The sequence below is a fragment of the Lissotriton helveticus genome, chromosome 6, assembly GCF_964261635.1.
Source record: "Lissotriton helveticus chromosome 6, aLisHel1.1, whole genome shotgun sequence".
Classification (NCBI taxonomy): domain Eukaryota; kingdom Metazoa; phylum Chordata; class Amphibia; order Caudata; family Salamandridae; genus Lissotriton; species Lissotriton helveticus.
Genome location: NC_136067.1, coordinates 574,225,202 through 574,249,820, shown reverse-complemented (window position 1 = coordinate 574,249,820; position 24,619 = coordinate 574,225,202). Strand labels below are relative to the sequence as shown.

General features: G+C 42.1%; 1 protein-coding gene across 2 annotated transcripts in view; it reads right to left on the bottom strand.

The window, feature by feature from the left end:
- ADGRB3 (adhesion G protein-coupled receptor B3) overlaps positions 1–24,619 on the bottom strand; it is a 1,104,008-nt gene that overhangs the window by 664,974 nt on the left and 414,415 nt on the right. For both annotated transcript variants that reach the window (XM_078648009.1, XM_078648010.1), the window contains exon 12: positions 13,717–13,792. In XM_078648009.1, coding sequence (XP_078504135.1) covers positions 13,717–13,792 — 76 coding nt within the window. The remainder of the gene's footprint in view (positions 1–13,716; positions 13,793–24,619) is intronic.

Sequence of the window (24,619 nt, the reverse complement as noted above, 5' to 3'; positions counted from 1 at the left end):
CTCTTAAATGAGACGGTTCCAAAATTTGGGCTAAACTCATTTTCAGATAACCCACTGGTTAGTAGCGAAATGGAAGTTGAGGCAAGGAAAAGGGAGCAGTCCAGGTGGCAGATGGATTGCCTCCTTCTCCACAATCAGGAGTGGGTAGATAGCATGAAAATACATATTGTGGAGTTCTTTCAGATGATAAAAGGTACTGCATCACTATTTTCAATTTGGGGAACTTTCAAGACAACAATGTAAGGTCAGATGGTGGCATGTATGGCTTCAGAGTCTAAAAATCGGGTGACACGTATAGCAGAGCTCCAATTTGCACTTGATGCTGCTTTGCAGAAGAAGACTCATTCCATGGGTCCACAAGTATTGATGGAAATACAATTGGCCAAAGTTAAGAGTGAGCTAAGGGAATTAATAATTTTAGGGGAAATCAGTAGCTCACAGCTTTTCCAACAGTGGGTAAATGAGGAAAGACAAATGGAAGGGAAGTTCTTCGCTTGGTCAACCAGGGTTAAACAGGATGCTGCATTGATCATCGAGCTACAAGTACCGGGGACAGGGGCCTTGGTCTGTGAAAAGGTCAAGATTTCCAAAGTGTTTCTACAACATTACAATTATTTGTATGCTTGTACATATGCATCCTCAAATGAAAGTATGCATCATTCTTTTCAGTCTATAAGACTACCACAGTTGACAAGAATACTGGTAGAGGCATTAGCAGCGAATATAACAGCATTAGAAATCCATCAGGCTGTAGTCTCAATGCCTTGTGGGAAGGCCTGTGGCAATGCTGGCCTTCCGTTAGACTTTTTTAAAGCATTTTCTACTGAACTACCACCTTCTCTAATGGAACTTTTCAACTTTATAAAAGAAAAGGGAGAGGTCCCATCAATTTTCAAGAAATCAACAATTGTCAGTTTTGTAAAGAAGGGAAAGATTCCCAGGGATGTAAACTCATAGCGCCCGATTAGCATATTGAATCCAGATTACATACTTTTAATGACATTTGAACTAATCGTATTTCCCTGGCAGACCAGACGGTAATTCATAAAGATCAGACTGGGTTTGTGGTTAGCAGGATGATGTCTTCTGAAACTATCTTCTTAGTGCATACATTAGATATTTTGGGTAGTGTGAATCAGACACCCCCACTTACAATGATTATCAAAGCATTTGACCAGGTAAATTGGGATGCTCTTTTTTATGGCCTTGTGAAGTTTGCTTTCCTGTTCAATTCAAATTTAGCAGGGGTGGTTGATATGAATATGAAAACTCTGCATGGTTGTCCCTTATCCCCAGTTTTATTTACCTTTTATATCGAACCCTGGCAGTCAGGATTAGGGCCAATCCGGACATAGAAGGAACTGCTGTGGGAATGCCTAAGCTAAAACTATTTGCAGATTACATCATTTTACACTGAAGGCCAGAAGAATAAAATACTAAAACAACATTGAGAGAGTTTGAGCAGTTCCAATCAAATGAAGGACATAACATTTACCAAAATGAAACAGAATTGCTTTGATTCAATACCTCTATTAGCATACTCCCTCTGAATCATCAGCAGCAGAGCTTATCTTCCAATCTGATTTATTATTGGGGGATGTATGTTGCTAATTGCTATGCAGAGCTTAACCATCAAAATTATGTGGGGACGGTGAAGAAGATCAAGGATCTATTGGACAGATGGGCAGTTCTTCCTCTTACACTACTAGAGCAGGTAGCTCTTGTCCATTTTACCCTTCTTGGTATTTCTTTTTACTAATGTTCCGATTAGAATTAGTACGACCTATTTTAAAAAATGTGAATTTCTTTTTGGACATTTCATTTGAAATAAGAAGGTCTTGAGGGTCAAGCTCTCAGTGCTTCACCTAGACCAGAGCTTTCCAAACTGTGTGTCCAGACACTGTACTATGTCACCTGCAAATGGTGGGTGTGTCGCGGGATGACACCGGTATGAAGGGGCACTTAGCACATAACTGCTGCTAATTAAGAGGCATTCCTTTAAAAGCTTTGTTCTCACTAGGCCGCATCTATTGCATAATGTCTCCCAGTAAATGGTCTTTTAAAGACCTGCAAAGTACTCGGGTGCGGCTGTGTGTGCCCGGGACGCTGGGGTGAGTTGACAGAGGGTGACAGACAGAGGGAGACAGACAGAGGGAGATCGAGGGAGGAAGACAGAAGAAGGGAGACAGAGGGCGACAGACAGAGGGAGACAGACAGAGGGAGGAGGGTGTCAGAGGGAGGGAGACAGACAGAGGGAGGGATGGAGACAGAGAGAGGGAGATAGAGGGAGGGAGACAGAGGGAGGGAGAGGGAAATATAGAGAAGGGGGGAGACAGAGAGAGAGGGGGAGGGATACAGAGAGAGAGATAGAGAGGGGAGGGAGACAGAGACAGACAGAGACAGAGACAGAGACAGACAGAGACAGGGACAGACAGAGACAGATAGAGGCAGAGACAGGGCAGACAGATAGATGCAGAGACAGACAGAGAGATGGAGAGGGAGACAGAGGGAGGGAGACAGGGACATACAGGGACAGACAGAGACAGGGACAGACAGACAGATAGATGCAGAGACAAGGACAGACAGATAGAGGCAGAGACTGAGTTAGGCGGAGACAGAGGGTGACAGAGGGAGGGAGTGGGAGGAAAACAGAGAGGGAGACAGAGGGAGACAGAGTGAGAGGGAGACAGAGGAAGAGAGGTAGAGGGAGACAGAGCGAGAGGGAGACAGACAGAGGGAGACAGAGGGAGAGCGAGAGGGAGACAGAGGGAGAGCGAGAGGAAGACAGAGGGTGAGCAAGAGAGAGACAGAGGGAGAGAGAGAGGGAGAGGGAGGGAGGCAGAGGGAGGCAGAGGGAGGGAGGCAGAATGACGGAGATAGAGAGAGGGAGACAGAGGGATGGAAACAGAGAGAGACAGAGAGCGGGAGACAGAGACAGAGGGAGACAGAGAGCGGGAGACAGATGGCGACAGACAGAGGGAGGGAGATAGACAGAGGGAGACAGAGGGTGACAGTCATAGGGAGGAGGGTGACAGAGGGAGGTAGACAGATAGAGGGAGGTAGAGGGAGGTGGACAGACAGAGGGAGAAAGAGGGAGGGAGGTAGGCAGACAGAAGGAGACAGAGGGAGGGAGGGAGACAGAGGGAGAAAGAGGGAGGGAGAGAGAGGGAGGGAGAGAGAGGAATGGAGAAGGAGGGAGACATAGAGAGAAAGAGAGGGAGACAGACAGAGTGAGTGAGGCAGAGGGAAACAGAGAGAGGGAGGGAGAGATAGAGATAGAGAGAGAGAGAGAGAGAGAGAGAGAGAGAGGGAGAGAGAGAAGGAGACAGAGGTAGAGCAAGAGGGAGACAGAGGGAGAGAGAGAGGGAGAGAGAGGGAGAGGGAGGGAGACAGAGGGAGGGAGGCAGAATGACAGAGATAGAGAGATGGAGACAGAGGTACGGAAACAGAAAGAGAGGGGGGAGACAGAAAGCGGGAGACAGACCACGACAGACAGAGGGATACAGTCAGAGGGAGGAGGGCGACAGAGGGAGGGAGACAGATAGAGTGAGGAAAATGGTATAGGTGAAAGGATAAGCACAGAGAAATAAATGTATATATTAGTAATTGTCCACCAATTCACAAAGTCCGAACGCTCAATCACAAGGGATCTACCGTTAGGACCCCAAACAATCCAAAAACTCACTATTACATCTGAAGGCACGTTGTGTTATTCAAAAATGTTCGCAGGTTCAAAATTGTTGATTCCCAAAGTTCTTTTTTGAAGTCAAGTTCATCAAATGATGGCGATAGCGTTTCATCAAAATCAAAGGTACCAAATTATTCCAAAAGCATAAAGTATACAGATCACAAGACAGCCAACGCGTTTCGTCTGGCAACGGACATCATCAGGGCTGCAGAAACAAAAGTTCAAAAACACAGAATCAGTTTGAACTTAATAACATGTAATTTCAACAGAACATAATCATTGCTAGCTCAGCCAGAATTGATGATATCACATCAATATATACCTGCCTATTTAACATGCTATTCAGACATCAAATCTAAAATCATTAACTTGAAAACACATCTTTACCTCTGATAATAAATATATTCATATCAGAGCTCATGTTCTCCTAGGAATATCTAAAAAGAGAATCATGGTGGCCTACCTCCAAGAACAATAACTGTATAAGAGTAGAATCAATGCCGATCTGTATCACTGTACTGTACAGCAGCTGCCTCCGGCCTCACAATTAAAGTGTGAACATCTGGATATAAGAACAGTAAAACATATGTAGAAAAAATATATAAATATGTCTGATATATCAAGTTACTACTCATAATTCAATGAAAAATCTCTCAGTCCCCAACTCTACTGTCATGGGTCTAGCACATGGCGCAACCACTATTAAACACTACTGTTCAAAAAGGCTTCCATTGCTGTAGGGCATACCTAAAAAAAGAAACACTTGACCCAGTGGAAAGGAGGCCAGTTTTATGTTCAACAGTTCAATAAATTCTGCAAAAAAATATAAATGTAAGGGGTGAATACTGATCCTAATTTAACATCTCAAGTTCCCCCTCATATCCGTTCACCAAAAAAGTCCATTGCAACCATTCAATACATTCCAAGTCTGTTAACACTCTGCATTGTCAACTCTAGCAGACCACTGTGATTACTCAAATGTAAACCAGAAAAAACCTAGGTCTAACCTTCATTTCAATAATGTAAACCCTTATCAGGCCTGGATACACAATTTAGTTCTATCTTTTCAACGTAGAATCTGTGAGTGAAGAGAACAAACCTAAATACTTCTGCTAAAATTAAAAACAAGTACTGGCCTAGTTAGCCATCTTACAATATATCATAAGACTCAAGCATCTCCCTTACCTCTACTCAGACAAGTATAGAGTAAAATACCCCAGCACTTAATTCAAATCACAATTATCAAAACATCTCCTGTAATCATAGAAACGATCCGTCAGTCATATGCAGCTTATCCCCAAAGTTCCACATTCACCCACATTGCCATTTACCTAAAGAAAGCCAATATTCTTCTGTGCCTGTAAAAATGCAAAAACGACAATCATCAATAGACTAAAATTGTCCACCCAGACTAAGTATAATCCTGTACTAGTCCTCACTTCCCATTACCTTATTCCAAACGGGTTTTCTCCCAAGCGTGATCCAGACCGGCGGCACTGGGCATTTCCAAATCCAATCTGCACTGGTCTGTGTCACGGGAGCTCCTTTTAAAAACAAGGCTGTCCAATCAGTGGTGGCAATCATTCCCGCCTCGCAGAGCAACACCAGTCTTCTCCTGGGTCCGCCAGTCTTGGTAACCAATAAAATCAGTCCATGAAGCCTTATTACCTGGCGTCCAATAAAAAGTTAAGCTCTTGTATTTCCTGTGTAGGCTTAGCCAATCACCACACTCCTATTCCAAGCCAAACGGTTCCCTCTCTGGTCCTCAACTACTCTCCGCCTACTTGAAGAGCGGAGACAAAATGAAACCAATATATTTCCTGTGTGAGCTGAACCAATCACAGTAATCTATCCATTTTCCTTCCACACGGAGGAAAGGTTGAACCAGTTTGTTTCCTGTGTAGGCTTCAGCCAATCACCACACTGTTATCCAAAACCGCAGTCCCCTATCTGGTTAACTGCGTCTTGTCTCATAGCCTCCTCATTAAGGAAGTGCCGCAGTCAAGGCCAATCTCATAGACTTAATTCTCCCACTGTTACTTCAGCGCTTCCTATCAGTATGAACCAACGATGTACCATGTACCATGATATATTGTGAGATGGCTAACTTGGCCAGTACTTGTATTTAATTTTAGCAGAAGTATTTAGGTTTCTTCTCTTCACTCACAGATTCTACGTTGAAAAGATAGAACTAATTTGTGTATCCAGGCCTGATAAGGGTTTACATTATTGAAATGAAGGTGAGACCTAGGTTTTTTCTGGTTTACATTTGAGTAATCACAGTGGTCTGCTAGAGTACACAATGCAGAGTGTTAACAGATTTGGAATGTATTGAATGGTTGCAATGAACTTTTTTGGTGAACGGATATGAGGGGGAACTTGTGTCAAATAGTATTGGAATATTTGAGATGTTTAATTAAGATCAGTATTCACCCCTTACGTTTATATTTTTTGGCAGAATTTATTGAACTGTTGAACATAAAACTGGCCTCCTTTCCACTGGGCCAAGAGTTTCTTTTTTGAGGTAGGCCCTACAGCAATGGCAGCCTTTTTGAACAGTAGTGTTTAATAGTGGTTGCGCCATGTGCTAGACTCATGACAGTAGAGTTGGGGACTGAGAGATTTTCCATTGAATTATGAGTAGTAACTTGATATATCATACATATTTATATATTTTTTCTACATATTTTTTACTGTTCTTATATCCAGATGCTCACACTTTAATTGTGAGGCTGGAGGCAGCTGCTGTACAGTACAGTGATACAGATCGGCATTGGTTCTACTCTTATACAGTTATAGTTCTTGGAGGTAGGCCACAGTGATTCTCTTTTTAGATATTTCTAGGAGAACATGAGCTCTGATATGAATACATTTATTATCAGAGGTAAAGATGTGTTTTCAAGTTAATGATTTTAGATTTGATGTCTGAATAGCATGTTAAATAGGCAGGTATATATGAATGTGATATCATTAATTCTGGCTGAGCTAGCAATGATTATGTTCTGTTGAAATTACATGTTATTATGTTCGACTGATTCTGTGTTTTTGAACTTTTGTTTCTGCAACCCTGTTGATGTCAGTTGCTGGATGAAACGCGTTGGCTGTATTGTGATCTGTATACTTTTGGATTAATTTGGAACCTTTGATTTTGATGAAACGCTGTCGCCATCATTTGATGAACTTGACTTCAATAAAGAACTTTGGAAATCAACAATTTTGAACCTGCGAACATTTTTTGAATAACACGACGCTCCTTCAGCTGTAATAGTGACTTTAGGGAGGTAGAGGGAGGTAGACAGAAAGAGGGAGGGAGGTAGAGCGAGGTAGACAGACAGAGGGAGACAGAGGGAGGGAGACGGAGGGAGGGAAAGGGTGGGAGAGAGAGGGCAGGAGAGGGAGGGAGACAGAGAGAGGGAGACAGTTAGATAGAGGGAGAGAGAGAGAGAGACAGACAGAGTGAGTGAGACAGAGGGAGACAGAGAGAGGGAGGGAGAGAGAGATAGAGAGAGAGAGAGAGAGAGAGAGAGAGAGAGAGAGAGAGAGAGAGAGAGAGAGAGAGAGAGAGAGAGAGAGAGAGAGAGAGAGAGAGAGAAAGATGTGTGTATGCCGGGTCTGGTGGCTCAGTGGACAAAGACATCCACTGCAGGGGCCTGTGTTCAACCTCATGGTTTCAAATTTACTTGAAAATGCACCATTTGCCGACTTTTATTTCAAGATTTTGTTCCGGGGGAGAACCTCCAGAATCCCCCTTAAGTAGTTTGGGCTCGCTCACTACGCTTGTAAGATTTTGGCGCGCAAATGAGTTTAAAGAACTGGGACATTTCTTGGTGAGGGGGAAATGTGCTACTTTGCAAGATCTTCAAAAAAGGTGCGGTGATCGATGTAAACTGTTTTACTTTGGGTTCCAGTAGATACGGCACCTATTGAAAAAATATTATTTTCAGTCATGGGCAGTCTCCTCCCCAGTAATGGCCACTTTGTTTAGGACAAAGCTAATGTGGGTGGGTAATTTGTACAGATTACTGCGGAATCAAGGAGAGTACCACTTGGTTAAACGTTTTTTAGATAAGATCACTCTGGTAACACAATGCACTTTTCTGAAGTCGAGTGGCAATTGATTTTGTAATTAGGTAATAATGCCTTAAGAGCGCAAATTTGAGGAATGCCGTTTGGTCACTCTGGATGGCATACTACACTCCTAAGGCCCTCCATAGAATTTATCAAGAAATGGCAGATCCTAGTAGTTTTTGCTGCCAGCAGCAGTGGTGGGTGACCGGCTCCACACGTTTTTTTATCCTGCCCAATAATTGTACAATTTTACGAAAAGTTATTTGCTGCTCTAAGCCCAGGAGTGCAGATTAGGATAGAACCAGAGGCAAGTGTGGCACTCTTTGGTTTTCTGAGGCAGTGGCAGAATATGCCATTGGCTAAAGGGGGTGAAAAATGTATTGCTATTGCCTCTTAAGGCATTATTAAATGATTCTAACAAAGAGGTTTAAAGAGACGTTTGCAAAAAGAGTTGGGGGTATTAAAAGATTTGTTGCTTCATGGCCGTTTATGGAGGTAATAGAGAACGCTCCAGCATAAGATTCTGCAAAAAGTACTGTGATATATTGTGTGTATCATCAGGTATGAAGAGATAGTAGGTAAATTATCAAGGCACGGTTGCACTTTTACTAATGGTCACTTTTTATTAGCTATTGTATAAAATATTTCTTGTATATCATAGATGTTGCTATACCATCTTTTAAAAAGGCCAGTCTTGAAACTAGAAGATTGAATATTTCAGGCATGTTTGCACTTTGATGAATGTTTACATGGTAGCCAGAGAGTGGAATCTGGCTTGATAAACTTTCTCTATGAACAGAATGACATAGTTTGCACAAACGTCATAGTATGTGTAATCCAGGCTGTTCGCACTACGTAGAGATTTTCCTATGTATTTTATTTTTCTCGTTTTTTTGGGGAATTGTAAGCTGAAGAGCCAAATCCGGCATGTTGTACTTTATTTATGAACAGAAAAATATTGCTTGCACACACATTATAGTATGTGCATTTTAGGCAAGTTTACCTTTTGTAGAGATTTTCTAATGCATTTTATTCTAAGAAAATAAAAAGAATAAGGATTCTAGTTTTTTCTGGGAATCTTACCCGTAAAGAGGACTCTCAGATGATGTATTTCATCTATATTCATAACGACACTGCTAATGAATGTCTATCTGAAACAATATATTATCTAAATGTTCAAATCTATGATGAATATTTTAGGTGAATGTGTACCAGTAATTAATTTTCTATATTCTTAAACTCTGTATGTATCTGGTCAATAACAGTAGCTAAAAAAAAACAGACCTGAACTGTGTGGCTACAAACAGATACTAAGTTACAAAACCATTTCCTACGATCTGTGGCTAATCTATTAGGCCAGACTATGAACAAACACCATGCTTCAAGTTCATCTAAAATTACTTCCTGATGTTCAGGCAAACAAAGATCAATCAAAAACAGAATGGCTGCACTGTATTTAACAGACTTTGAAAGCCATTGGCTGTATGGAATTCTAGAAAGGTCCAAGGGCTGTAGTGTAGTTCATATATTCCCAATAGGCTCTGCGCATTGGAATATTATAAACAGCAGTGTAGACGTAGGACTGAGGTCATATAGGTCTCTACTGACTATATTAGACTTAATTAGTTTTGCCAGCTAGCTCAGAGGTCACTAGAAACTTTCTCGAATGTTCAATTAGGAGTTAACTTTCCTGATTTAGACAAGAAGGGATTAGTTTCTGACAACCGCATAAACATGACAGCTTTGCTCCCTCAGAATAAAGAGTATATCTCTAGAGTTGTGTGAAAACAATAGACAGTTATTTCACTCAGTCAATCGTGCATACTTCGTTTCACCTGAGTGCAGAGAAATAGAGAGACGGGCGTTTTCAATAAAAGGTGTTATTTATTGAGCAGTCTTCTTTCTCATGCAAGAGAAATGAGTTGCCACAATTGCAATACTTATCATGAAGTAAAGTGCGTACAGTAAAAGGAGTATTATGAAATAATACTGTAAAAGCATTGATATGGTTTCTTAGCCATATGATACTTTAAAATGGATAAAATATATACATACATAAAAACATTGACTAACGTACTCAACTGGTGCTTCTAAGATACGCCTACCCCGGTGTACCTGACCTAAGCCTAATACGTGGGAAGGAGTAAGTAAGTTGCAGTTTAAGTTAAGTTGGTTTTTTGCCAAGAATCTGAATCAAGAATTCTCTTAAGGGTTTAGTCAGCTCCGTACCTTGATAATAGAATGAAGGAGGTCTTGTATCTCGTGTCTCAGGACTCGATCTCCCAGGAACCCGCAAGGGTGACTGGAAACACCAGAGCTGGATTTCTCGGCAGGAGAAAAGACAGCGTCTCTCTCAGTGCGTCAAATGGGAGGGTCGGCTTCCTTCGGCTCTCGCATCAGCTGGGCTCTCGGACAAGTAGATAGCCGCTCTGCTCCAAACCACCGTGTGTTTGCTTAAGGCAACGTTGGTATATTTATACCTGAAAGGTGCCGGGTTTGACGTAAGGTTGGATACAAGACGTCACTAAGAACTAACAGTTATTTCTGGACTCCAGGAGTTCTTGTGCAAATCAAAACAAAATCAGGGGGATTTCCCGGGCTGCTGGAGGCTTGGTTTGTTTCAAGAACGCGTTGTACTTTCTAGGAGTCTATGGGAGTAGCCTTGCCGTATTTGGACTGCATGGGCTATGACTAGATATGGACATGATTCCTATGCCTTTATGAGGATATGTTTTGTTATAACCCTATAAGGGCATGAATCGGGGATAGTATGATTAGGGTCCTAGATAGATTCACAACAGGGCCAGATGTACAACACTTACATTTTGCGAGATGCACATTGCAATTTACAACAGTGTCTCAGACACTGTTAGTGATTCCTAAAGGGGTCGCAAATTGCCTGCCCCAATAATATTAATGAGGCAGGTGCTATTTGCAACCCCATTAGGAATCGCTAGCACTCCCAGGGATGGTGGCCTGCGGGGGTCAGCAGACCACCATGTCTGTGACTGCTTTTTTACCAGAGCAGTTTTAAAAAAAATAAAATGCAGCCCGTTTTCTTTAAAGCATAATGGGATGCATTTAAAAAGAAAAATCAAACGTTTCCGTTTCATAGTTTAAGGGCAGGCAGGGGTCCCTGAGTCCACTGCCTGCTCTTCAAAAATATTGTTGCATCCATTCACAAAGAGGAAGGGGTCCCCTCGGGACCCCTTCCCGTTTCCGAGTGGCCTACAACCTACTTGGCAGTAAACTGCAAGTGTTTTGCGACCGTACATGCAGTTGCAAAACAATGGTACTTACCATTTAGACTTGCTGTTAGGAAGTGACACTCTTGGCACACCTCTTCCTAATAGCAAGTCGTTGTACATGGGCCAGACCAATTTTGCAGTCGCAAACGGGCCGATTTCCCATTTTCAACCACAAAACACGGTTCTACATCTGGCCCCAAGTCAAATAAAAAAAATATATAGAATCTAAATAATCTAAAGATGATACTAGGAAAATATATTAGAATTAGGCTATAAAACTACTGGTCTAATGCGATAGTACTTGGAAATCATGTCCTCGAGGATTTATGAATCCTAGAACAAGAGATGTAGAGAAGTCTCTACTTTAATTCAGATTAGGAACTCGACCTGTTTTATCATATGTAAAAACAAAAAATGTTCCACCAACAATTGCCCAGAACACTGCAATAGCGAGTCAGGTGACCGAAAGACAATTATACTTTTCCTGCTGCTTTGCACTAAAACTCTGTCTAAATAAGAAAGCAACTCCTTCATCCCCTGTTTTGGAACAATAATATTTGATCATGTTGCAAGGCCCTGACTTTGCGCTTAATGAGTGATGCAGAGAGTCTATCTCTCCCTGTTGCTTCCTATGTCATGTCGTCTTGGAATTTAATATAAGAATTTGCTTAGTTTTTATTTATTTAAAATTGGTTGGTGATTCAATTTTAGTAACCAATTATTAAACTGCTGGGATAATTTTAATGGGACGGATTTATTTCTTTATTGCTTTTAGCTGACACACATAGTATATTGATTGACTGATTGATTCAAGCAGAAACATATTCATTCCCAAGCCTTTATTCTGGTATTTTGTAATCTACTGTGTTCATTTGCATCCAATTTATGCACACATAATTTCTCCTCAGTATAAATTGAAGGCGCACAAGTGCTCTTAAGAATTTATGATTATTTTAGATTTTAAGGCGTCCTGGGATTCCTGAAGAATGCTATGAATGTTAAAAAAATATTTCAAACATTGTAGTCCTATAGGAGCATAAATCCACCTTTCAAATCCAAGCTTTATGAATTGAAATCTCTATGAAGGGGTCAGATATTTTTGAAATCTTTACAAAGGTCTATGAAAAACTCTGCTGCTTTATGAAGTTTAAGTTTTTCACTATTCACATTTGTCTGAAAATAGGGCCATTTGCAAAATCAATAGTGTCATGCTTAACCTTATTAAGCGGTAAGGAAATTGTTCTGTTAAGGATAAAAATGTTGTGGTTTGTTGTGTGCATGATGCCCTTCCCATTAGCATCAATGACACATTTGGAGTCCATTTGTTGCAATCTGGCACCTCCTTAAGCCTCTTGTGGTGATACTATAAGGAGGATGGCTGATTTTACATTGAAAAGCGATTTTCCTGATTACGTACCTTATTAGGATTCAGCTTGCTTAGCGTTTGTTTCCTCAGCCTTAGGTTTGCTGTTCTGTCATTGGGGGAATCTTTGGCATCTGTCTAATGGAATTGTGCCTGGTTACTTTTCAGCTTCACTGTTCAGTGTATGATTACGTTGGTTCTGACTTGTTGTTTTTTAACATGTTACCAATATTGTGATTAAAGGTACGTCTTATCACCTAAAAAGTTCAAGATCACAAGAGACTGTGGCTGGCAGACTACCCAATATTCTATTCATTATGGCACGTGGAATTTATTGATTTTGTATGTTTTTACTCTTCTATTCCTCACAGTAAAGATAAACCATGCAATAATATGCCCGTAGTATTGCTTTGTTGTTATTAGTCCCTGAACCAAATCTGAAGGGCATTCTGTGAAAATCTATCCACTTTATGATAGAGTACACAGGAAGGGTGTAAGCAGATATGCATTGCTTATATTTGGACCATACTTGCTACCGTGAGACCGGCAGTGTTAATGGTTACCCAAATATACAACCAAACTTTATACCACATTCAGCTTTTATAATCATCAGATGTTTTGTCCTCTATAATGTTACACTCTGCTCCAAGGCTCAGAAGGCCATGGACTGTTGTCCAGCTGCAGAAGAATTCTTCAATGTTTGAGGCTCACTTAGGGCCTGTTTATGATGTGGCCAGTTTGGAATTACCAGTTAAAAGGTATTTTGGGTATTCAATAATTATTGGGCGCATTAGAAAACTAAAAGCTCGTGAAAATTCGGCAGGTCAAACTTGCTGAAATTTAACAGGGGAAAAACATTCGGTATTTACACTACCTTGTGGATTTTGGTGCGTTAAACACCAAAATCTAAATGCTATTCTCCATAAACTCACAATAGTTGCTGTTTATCGAACATGATAAACAACGTAGCTCAATATATCATTACGAACAGGTGCGCTAAATACCACCTACACTGATAATCAGGGCCCTGTAGGAAAATAAGACTGAAACAATTATAGAGCCCCTTCCTCTGTGTTTTAGATGGAAGGGGTGACAGAAAATAAAACATTTAATCAATATATACATTAATGAATATATAATTCTAAAAACCAGTACAAAACAAGATTGTCTCTAGAAGTGTGTTTTAAATGGTGAATGATGAAGGCCCATATTGTATTGTATTTCGCTTCTGAATGAAGTTGACATGTGGGGTGTAAAAATAGAATGATATTAAATTTCATGAAGGGCATCGATGCAAATTCAAGTGAATTTATGAAGCGCAGAACAGGAAAATTAATATGACCCCTTACCTTAAAGTGGGTAGAAGCATTCCTAAACTTTTGTAGATCACTGCTCCAAGGACATACACGATAGATTCATCTAGTTCTAGGAAGAAAAGGGAAATACAGAGAGCATGAGCATATTTCGCTGTCAACAATTCCCCAACAAATATATGAATGTGATATAAAATTTGCAATCAATTGTGAAAATCATTTGCCTTTTATTTGCATCTGGGTGTTCAAAAAGAGAGCATGCCACTGTCAAGAACAATGATGGATATTTGCATAACTGACACTTTGTATATTTTACCTTCCAACGAAGCAAATAATATAACAAACTATCATGCATGATTTTTAGGACAACGTAATTCCCTTCAAAATGATTATTTATGGATTGCTTTTTATTTTGTATGGAGATGCTGGGCTGGGGTGGCGGTGGAGGAAATCTGCATTTTATCTTTGCATCAAATAGTGGGCAATACAAGTAACTGAAAATGGAATGGGGAATAACATTTAGACCCAGTATTACAGAGTATTTTTCAGACCTATAAAAATACAGAGGACATAACGATGTAGAATCTGTACCCCGTGACTAACACACAAATGGCACTTATCTGGTGCATTTAATTATGAATGCAATGATCACTGTGAGTATGACCGGAAAACAATGAGTCAAATGCTTATAGGTATGTCCACTTTTTTAATGTCTGCCATATCCATTTTCCATATATGTCGTTTTTCCTACCCTGTATCTGAGCCTACCCAGGGTGTTAGGCAGATTTCCTGTCAGCCCAGGCATCTATCCAAGTGGGCAAGTGAGATTCATACTGCTATAAATTCTTGTCAGAAAGTGGCTCCAGTTAACCTAGTTCAGGGTTCTCCAAAGTCGGTCTTGGAGGGCCGGATCCAAGCCAGGTTTGTAGAATATCCCCATTTAGATAAGTGTAGTTATATTAAAAATCTGGCTTGGATCCAGCCTTTAAGGATCGACTTAGAAGAACCCTGACCTAGAGGAACAAACATCCCATTCTAGTAAGATATCCACTCTACATAGTTCAATTTGTTTTCACATTTTTCCTCCTTTACTAAGTATAGGTACACACGTTTTAGGGCTTTAACCCTAGGGAGCCGCTTTTATAGTCACACAGTGGGCGCTTAAACTTTGGAAACACTACAGCTATTTCAGATGCTGTGCACTCTGTATTGTTGTCGCAGTTATTTAGTGTGACTTTAGGTAACTGCAGAGGTTTGAGAGAACCACTATAGAACTTAAGTCATTCAGTTTGTAAATCTGTTAACTTAAAGGCTAATCGTATTTTTTTCATAAATCAGAACATCATATTTTAAAGATCCTGGAGTATAAATGTTAGACTTGGCATCCTTGACGTGGCGTTCCCTGACTTTTTGCCTCTACCCTCTGTGTTTTTGATGCTGTGCTGGATTTAGTTTTTGCTGGCTTAGATTAGGCCTGGGTGGTAAATTCCATTCCGCTCACGGAATTTGTGGAATTTGGGTGATTTCACGTTCCGCGGAGAACGCGAAATTGGCCACAATTCTGCATTCCGCGACTTCGCGAAATTGTTTGCTTGTTCGCGTTCTCAAATGCCTGTTCGCGAGATATTTCGCCAGAGCACGTAAACAGCGATTGCGAACAGTAAAAACGTATCGCGAACAAGCAATTCCGCGCGTTCGCTGAATTTCTACGTGTTTGCGGAGATTGTTTACCGTTTCGCAGAGATTTGCGTAACGCATTTACGCAAATTCTGCCCACCCCTTGCTTAGATGCTTTGGGCGCTTTGCCACTGCTAAACAGTGCCAAAGTGTAAGTGCTGCCTGTACAAATTGTGCAATTTATTACAATAGGTTATCCATGATTGGCATATTTGATTTACTAGTAAGACCCTAGTAAAGTGCACTGAGTGTGATCAGGCCTACAAAACAAAAATCATATGCTACTAGTGGGTCAGCAGCCGGATTGTGTCACCCACATAAGTAGCCCTGCAACGGTAACTCAGACCTGCCGCAGCAGAGTCTGCGCGCATTTGAACTGCTATGTCAAACTGGCAAGAACTCCCACTTGCCGGGCACTAACCTTCCCTTTTTGTAACACATAAGACACCCCTCACATAGTCCCGGTACCCTCATGGGTGGGATGGAGTGAAAGGTAGGACATGTACTGATGTATGTGACATGTCCTGATATTGAAATACTGTCAATTTCATTTTTCACTATTGAAAGGCTATCTGTCCCAAAAGATAGCATGGGAGATACATCTTGTAAGTGTAACTTGCCATTTGGACAGGCCCGGACTGGCCGTTGTGGGCACCGGGCAATCCCCCGGTCGGCCTTATGGGTGGGGGCCGGTTTTGGACCCCAGGGGGCCGTTTTTGTTACAGGGCTATTTTTTGCAGCATAGCTGCAAAAACGGCCCTGTAACAAAATCGGCCGAAAACCGGCCCTAGCAAAGAGTGCGGTCGCACCCCCAGGGGAGAGGGGGGCCGGCTGAGCACTTTGCCAGGGCCGATTTCGGTTCCCAGTCCGGCCCTGCATTTGGACAAAATAGACAAATACATTTAAGGCTATCTGAACTCAGAATTCAATAACACATCTTTTAGTCAAGATGGATTTTAAATTGGTGCTAGAAAATAACACTTTTAGAAAGTAAGAAATTGTATTTTTCTTTTTCCATATTGGATGCCCTTGGAACCCTTAATTGACACGAAGACAGTTAGGAAAAGCCGCTCTGGCTTAGAACTTTGGACTGGTTGAATATTGATTTGTTCGATCATGATTTGTGTTCTTATGTTTACTAATGTGATTTAATTTGCGATGCGAAAAAAGGTTTGTGTAGGTTTGCAAGTCTTTAGGTATCACTCTCTGTCTCAAAATATTGAGTAACGAATGTCAGCATGTTAATATGCCTTAATTGACTTACAGGTCATGTTTATTAAGTAGAACGATCTTGTCAAAAAGTAAAAAAACAAAAAGAAATACTATCACCTACTTTTTTCGATTTCTTGCTTGTAGATCAACGCCCATGGTGGTTGCAGATAAGAGCCCAACCCCAAATTGTTGTTGATTTTAGAAAGTTGGCATATTCTTGTTTAACCATTCTGTGGGTCCCTGCCTGGCTGTGGATTGCCTGTCTGGATGTGGAGTAACGGGGCAGAGGATGTCCATACACTGTAGACAGCCACTGGTGGGGGGGGGTAGGTGTGGCTGGCCCTGCCTAGATGCCTCAGAGCTGAGCTGAATAGACCTTGTTGCATTTATAGTAGTGGGTTGAGTTTTCCTTGCGCCTGAATAGGGACTGTCTCCCTTGCACAATGCTGTCTCCACCCCTGTGGTGATACTGCACCAGTGAGGACAGAACTGGTTTGGACTGGGCTCAGAGACCCTGGTACAAAGGCAACATGGGGTATAAGTAGTGGACCTTAATACCCAGAACGTCAGATCACTTCTGGACTCAAGAGGAACCTTTGCCATCGAGAAGAGCTGGAAAGCTGTGAGGAGGAGCACTGTCCCTTTGCTGTGTGCTGTGTGGGTTTGGCTTGCAGTTGCTGCTTCTGTCAAGGAAAGGACAAAGACTGGAACTTTGCTGAGAAACCTGCTTGAACAAGAATCTCCCCGGGCTTGTGTGATGCTGATCTCATGTTCTGAAGTCTCAATGACACAAAGACTTCACCCAGCTCTCCTGAACTCTACTGCTGAGAGTTCTGACCAGCCAGGCGGTGCCTGTTCCTGTTTTGGGTCTCTTGAGGTTGTTCTGATGGGAGCTGGAAGAAACCTAAGGGAAGCAATAAAAGCAATCTCTGATGCCGTCAGTGATGCTGCCGTGATGCCGCGACCAGCACCGAGGCCGTGGGCACGGCTCATGAAGTGCACGACACAATGCCCTACCTGCACCACAGCTCCGACATCCATTGACGTCTGCAGTTATTGGCCTTCCTGATGCGAGCACTCGCACCGACTCCATCACTGCCAGTACCTGTATCCAGTTATCGTGGCGCTGATAACCACCTAGATTATCTCCACGAACTTGCCAACTTCGCACCGCCTCACTGGAACCCACGCCTCACCGCAAACGCAACTGACTTCCCCTGTCTTGGATTCGACATGTCACCTCGTCGCAGACAACTCCTCGCCTCCCCGTGGCAGCCAGGAAGCTGACCTCGACCTCAGCACCAAAGATTCACCTTCCCGATGCCGTGCATCATCATAGACTTCATTTTCAAATTTATTGCTGTCATGACATCATTATAGCCCCGGGTGGATCTGGAAGCTGGGACCGCAAAGACCATGTTGTCATTATCTCCAAAAGGAAGCTATAGGACTGCAATTCGGATTCGTCACATCCAGAAAGCCCTCCACCCATCGGCCATCAGGCAAAACACATGTCAGTTATTGTTTTTCGTGTGAGATCACTGTTGGAAAGAAGCCGTTAATTGACAAATCTTGCCTACTAAGAACTACTCTACATAAGTCTTGGAAATTATTCCTTTTATTACATCTGATTAAGGGACATAGAATTCCAACCACAACTGGAATTATCCTTTTACCAGTGGCCCTTGGGTGCAGCCATTTGTGAGGTGCGTGCCATTTCTGACATAGGGTCTCTACAATGGTAGTGTGAATCCTAGATTCATTCACCTGTCTCAGTAAATCATGTCATGTTCAATAGTTGCCAGAAACTATTTGCTCCTTGGTAAGGATAGGGGGCTTATGGTGGCACTGTGAGATAGCTGGTCAAAAGGCTAACATATCTTTTGGGGGTGTCTGGAATCAGTCTGGACACCAATCCCTTAGTTTATGTGCAGATCCTATATATTAGAAACTATACGACAAGAGGGCACCAACGCTTTAGCAGTGGTTAGCAGTAGTAAAGGGCACAGAGTCCTAAGGCCACCTGTAATGAAAATGAGAAAAGCAAACAATGGAGGAGGATGGTAACAAATTTGGGGATGACAATGCCGAAAGGTCCAACTCCAACAACACAATTTCTAGAGTTTTGTGGGAATGACCAGTTGTGACAAATACCATTTTATTAGATCACAGGCAGCTAGATTTTTGTCTTCACCACCTGGAAAAAGTGCAGACAGAGCCTCACAATTGCAAGTGCAAGTGGCAGTTGGCTGTACCTGTGCCTGTGGACATAAAGTTCATGAACGCTTTAGTGCGCATGCACTTTGAAATGGGTACAAGGGGTACCTATGAGGTAAGAATCCCCAGCCGTGGGGCTACTTTAATTCTGTCGAGTCTTATGGCGTTCATGCATTGTTGTGCCTCACGATGCATTATATTTTAATACCTTTTTATGTAATAATGTGTAACTCTGTTTTTATCGCTAGGCTAATGAATGGATCAGTATTGTTTTATCTATTTTGAAAGGTTTTAATTAACTATCAAATAAAGATTATATTGTATTCTTCTCCAAGGAGCAGTTACACAGCAATGCAATAGAAATTTTACTCACGAAGTCTAATTTGTTCAACGTGAAGAGAAGATTCATATTTTTGCAAAAGGTTTGCACAATAATTTCTGGAAAAATGTTTTCTATTCGTTCGTGCATTTTTCAAACAACTTCAACCTGACTTTTTTTGTATGTCTTATATATCGCTAACCCACATGTTGACTAAATAAATCAGCAGCCATCGAGGAACAATTATTCTTTGAAATACTAGGTACCAGCCTATGACGCACGCATATTGAAAGTGGTCCTCTTTGTAAGAGACCACTCAGGCTATGCTTCCATCATAATGGCATACATAAATAACTCAAGTCCTCAGTAACAAATCATTTTCAACTGATTATCAGAGGGCAGGCAGGCAAGCGTAGGGGCACACATCAAACTATTCTCACATATGATGGAAACAGGCCCTGTAAAATGCAAACACAGTGACGGAACAGAGAATCTGATAAGTTACTCAAAAAATGGTAATATGTTTTAGAGATTTAAGGAGAGTTATTACCTGAGCTACCTAATAAGTTTATCAAAGCGCCTAGACGCCTAAGGGTATTAGCTGAGCTATACAAATAAATAAATGAATAAATAAATAAATGAATATACCTACTCCTTGCTACCAGAAATGACCGTCATCACAGGGGCGTAGCTCCAACAAAAGATGAAGCTAAATGCTTGGAAGAACAATTGGGCATATTACCAAGCAATAGCGATAATTATCGCTAAGTTTGGTTAGCCGCTATCATTATATCCCCGCGCTCCGACGATTTTTACTGCTGAGATACCTTGATATTATCAAGGTTTATCTCAAAAGCGGTAAAAATCGTGCGAAATGCATGAATATCGCTGAAAAATCAGCGATATTCATGCATTATCGTGACAATGCTCTTAGCCATGTTATCCACCTTCCATTGGATAACATGGCTAAGAACTGCTCTGGGCAGCCGTTAGCTTTTGGAGATAATCGCGCTTAGCGCGATTATTTCCAAAAGTAGGTAATAGGAGATAGCGATGTTAGCGACTGTTTCCAGTCACTAACATCTTGGCACGCCCACTTTGCATGTCATTAGCGATAATTATCGCTGACATGCAAAGTGGACCCCAAGATGATCTCTATCTCCTGATAGCTGTCGCTAACTGGTGTTATCGACAGCTAGGTAATAGGGCGATAAAAATATCGCCGCTTTAGCGGGAAAAATTCCCGCTACAGCGGCGATAAGGCCCTTGGTAATATGCCCCAATATGCCTAGAGCTTGTAGTACAGAGGTTCTCACAGAACTGGATGATTATGGGAAATAAGAGGACTCAGGTATAAATGGTCTAACAAAGCACTGCTCCCTATCCAGTTAGCTTTGCATGAAATGTCCTGTGAGCAGAAACAATGACCCTCAGTTGTACTACAATAGGATGAAACAGACTATATTTATTGGGTACAGTGGTGACCACATTTGACATTTTGATTGACATTTTGTTTGATCTTTCTCAAGTTAATGAGCAAACGTGACACAATAGAGCAGTGGCAGAGTAAATATTTCTCAATCAAAGCCACACATCTTGCAGTGCTAGTTTACACAGTCCTTAATGTACCTACTTTAGTAAAGGTACTAGAACTAGGCCTTGGTGGAGCTTGCGGAGTTTCACTACATTACATTTTGCAGAGTTACAAAAAACGTACATACATTTCTGCAGAATTCAGAGAATGGGTGCATATAGGCACTTCACGCTGCTTGCACTGTGATTTAGTGCCAGGAACTCATTCTGTGCTGAAAAATCAGGGTGAATAGCACCATGAGGTGGACCAGAGGGCGCAGCTTCTTGAGTAGATTTTCCAGCTGCTCAATAAATGTTCTACTCAAATGGCAGCTTTCTGACCTTGAATGGTTGTGACCTCCTGCGACCCCACATGGTGGAGAAATCTCACCATATATATATATATATATATATTTATTTATTTGTAAATCGCGGTATTCATCCCTAAGGATATCAAGGCGCTAATGGCGAGAAAAGCCAGGTTGCTGGTGGATTTGGAAACAGATGGATAGATGGATGTTAGTCTTTGGGAAACAGATGACTTTTTAGTTTTCGGAAGGCGCTAATGGCGAGAAAAGCCAGGTTGCTGGTGGATTTGGAAACAGATGGATAGATGGATGTTAGTCTTTGGGAAACAGATGACTTTTTAGTTTTCGGAATGTTAGGTAGTTGTTTGTGACGTGATTTCCTAGCCGCCAGATATGAAAAGGAGAGCCCTCCTGTCCTCACTTTCTTGATGCGCTTAGTTCTGGCTAATGCTTGATGGAGTGATCGAAGGCTCCTTGTTGGAACATAGAACTTGATTTTTCCCTGCACTATTCTGGGGCTGTTTTGATGCAGTACTTTATGTGCATGACTGAGCAGTTTGAATACTGCTCTCTGTCGCATAGGTAGCCAATGCAGGTTTTTCATGCACATTGATGCTGAGCTTAATCTACTTTTGTTGCACACTAGCCTGGCTGCAGCGTTTTGCAGCACCTGTAGCCGTGTGAAGAGGAGCTTGTTCATGCCCAAGAATAGGGCATTTCCATAGTCAAGCTGGCTTATGAGCAGGGCCTGCGTGACTCTTCTTCTGCAATCCAGCCGGATATATGGGAAGAGTCTAGTTAGCAGTTTCAGGGTCACAAAGCCCTTTCCACAGAGGGCCCGCACATGGTCCTTCATGGAGAGGGTATTATCGATAATGATGTCCAGGTTTCTTGCTCATTGCTTGGGGGTTGGGGCAGTACCAAGGGTTTGCGGCCACCATGTGGCATCCCAAATTAAGTTGGCACCTCCAAAAAGCAGGATTTCTGATTTCCCGGCATTTAATTTCAGATAGTGCTCGGACATCCATTGTGCCATCTCTGAGAGGCAATTATGCAGTTTTATTTTAGTGACTTCAGCTCTTTCCTCGAGGGCTACCATCAGTTGTGTGTCATCCGCATCGGAGCAGATGCCAATTCCCCATTTTGTGCTGGGAACCACAGCTGGTGGCGCTAGGTTTGGATTGGAAATGGCCTAGTTGAACTGTTTGTGTTTGATTACTTAAAAACTGAGCCATTCCAAAGCTTTGGAATGGATTCCCTTTTATTAGAGGGTATCCTGCATTTTGTTGTGTGAGACCGTGTCGAACGCTGTCAACAGGTCTAACAGTATCAGGGCTACAGCTCCTCCCTGGTCAGTGCGCGCTCTGATGTTGTCCAGTACTGCCAGTAGCGTTGCCTCTGTGCTGTTGGTAGCCCTGAAACCTGTCTGTGAGGGGTCGAAAAAATCGTTAGTTTCTAGGTAATTTGATAGTTGTCTATTTACTAACCTCTCCAGCACTTTGGAGAGGTATGGTAATTGAGAGATTGGCCGCGAATTTTCAGGGTTGAGCACATCTGTTCCAGCTTTTTTCAATAAAGGGATTACTACAGCCTGTTTCCAGATGTCTGGAAAGGCAGCAGCTTCAAGTGAGTTATTGAGGAGCTGAGTGACATAGGGGCAAAGGATTGGGGCAAACTGAGTGAAAATGAAATGAGGGCAAGGGTCTAGGGGGAAACCAGACTTTACTTCACTCATTGCTTTTAAGACCTCGGTCTCGGTTAGAAGAGAGAAATTGCTCATCTCTGAGGGGGCTTCTGGGTGTGGGGTACAGAAATTCAGATTAGTTGTGTCAGTTTTTGTGATCGGGCTGAAGGTGGAGTAAATTTTACTTATTTTCTCCGAAAAGAAGTTGCTGATTTTTTTGCAAGCTTCTATTGAAGGGGGTAAAGTTTGAGACATACTAGCTGGTTTGCTAAGTTCTTTGACTATTTTGTAGAGCTCCTTTACTGAATTACAGTTTTCGTTAACTCGTTGTGCAAAGTAAGTCTTTTTTGCATTTCTTAAAGCATTATTGTAGGATTTAAGTTCGGATTTGTACAGTGATCTGTCTGTTTCCTGTTTGGACAGTCTCCATTGGTGTTCTATATTTTGACATTTCCTTTTAAGTACCTTGAGTTGTGGTGTGTACCATTTCTCAGTGGTGTATCTTTGCGATTGCTTTGATTTTCGCATAGGTGCGAGTTGGTCTAATGTCGCTCTGATTTCCATTTCCAAGATATCTGCTGCCGTGCCAACAGGGAGATTGCTCAGGTTCTGGGTGTTATGGCAATAAAAGTGTGATTGTAACAATGTATTAGTGACTAGTCTCCAGGCTCTATTGGTTGACTGCTGGGGGTTGCAGTTTTTTTTTTTTGTTTAGCCGGTAGACCCAGTGAGAATGATATAAGCGAGTGGTCTGTCCATAATAATGGTTTTATCTCATGAATTAGAGTTTATTCGATGTTAGAAAATAGTAGGTCAATGACCGAAATTTGTTCTGGGGGATGCCAAATCTCGCTCACACATATTATCTTACCGTTAGCTGGCGGGGCATGAGAAAAAACTCTGCCACGCGGTGGTTGTCAGAATTTGTCTGGAACTCCGTATTACGGAGCGGAATATTTTGCCTACCCCTAACTAGAACCTGGCATACCATGACACTCTGAATATAGTCAATGTAAGAAATGGGATTACTGATTGACGGGGTGAACCCCTATTCAAGCAGGAACTACAATCTTAGTCCCAGTGAGACAGAAGCAAATCCCAAATTAACCTGTGTTCAACCCTGTGGAAGCTGGCACAGCACTTAGGCTTAACTTAGAGGTAGTGTGTAAAGTATTTATGCAGCACTTCAAACAATAATAAATTAGTCAAGACCAAAACAATAGAAATCCAATCAGTAGAACCAGAGATATTCAATTTTTAAGATGTAAGTGTAATAGCACCAAAAAGCACAAAGTGCCAATGGTGGACATCTGGTCCCACCAGACCAGCACAAAGTCACAAGTTTAGGCCAACTGCGATGGAGCGCAGGGTGGCTAAAAGGACCCTGTGAGGCCACCTGAACAAGTTTACCTTAAGTCCTGGTTTGGGAGCACTGTAAGGTCCTTCATCAAGAAAGTGCCACTTAGCCGAGGTGATGCGTTGGTTCCAAGAAGCTATGGAGATGTGATGTGAGGTCCTGCATCATTGTCGAGGATCCAGTCAGTGAGGGTTTGTAATGTAAAGTCTAGCAGCAAGGAGACTTTGTGCAGTTGAGGCAATGTGTTTGTTCCGAGGAGCTGTGAGGCTAGTATGCAAGAGCCTGCTTAGTCTTTGATGCTGCCATCGATGAGAGATTTGTGGTGCGAAGGCCTGCTTTGTGAAGCTTCACACAGTAGCAGCTCTGATGCGGGCTGTGAGGTCAAGGCAGATTCCTTACACTGGGAGAACCCTTGCAGCAGAGTATGCACCAGTTCTGCTCAAGGTTGTAGCGCGCAACAAAGGCAATGCATCGGTTCTGCTGGATCCACAGGTGGGCAGGCAGAGCACATTCAGGGCCACTTCCAAGGGTCTAGTACACAGGTAGTACCACTTGGTAGGACAGGACTAACAGATGTCAGAGTTCAAGGGCTT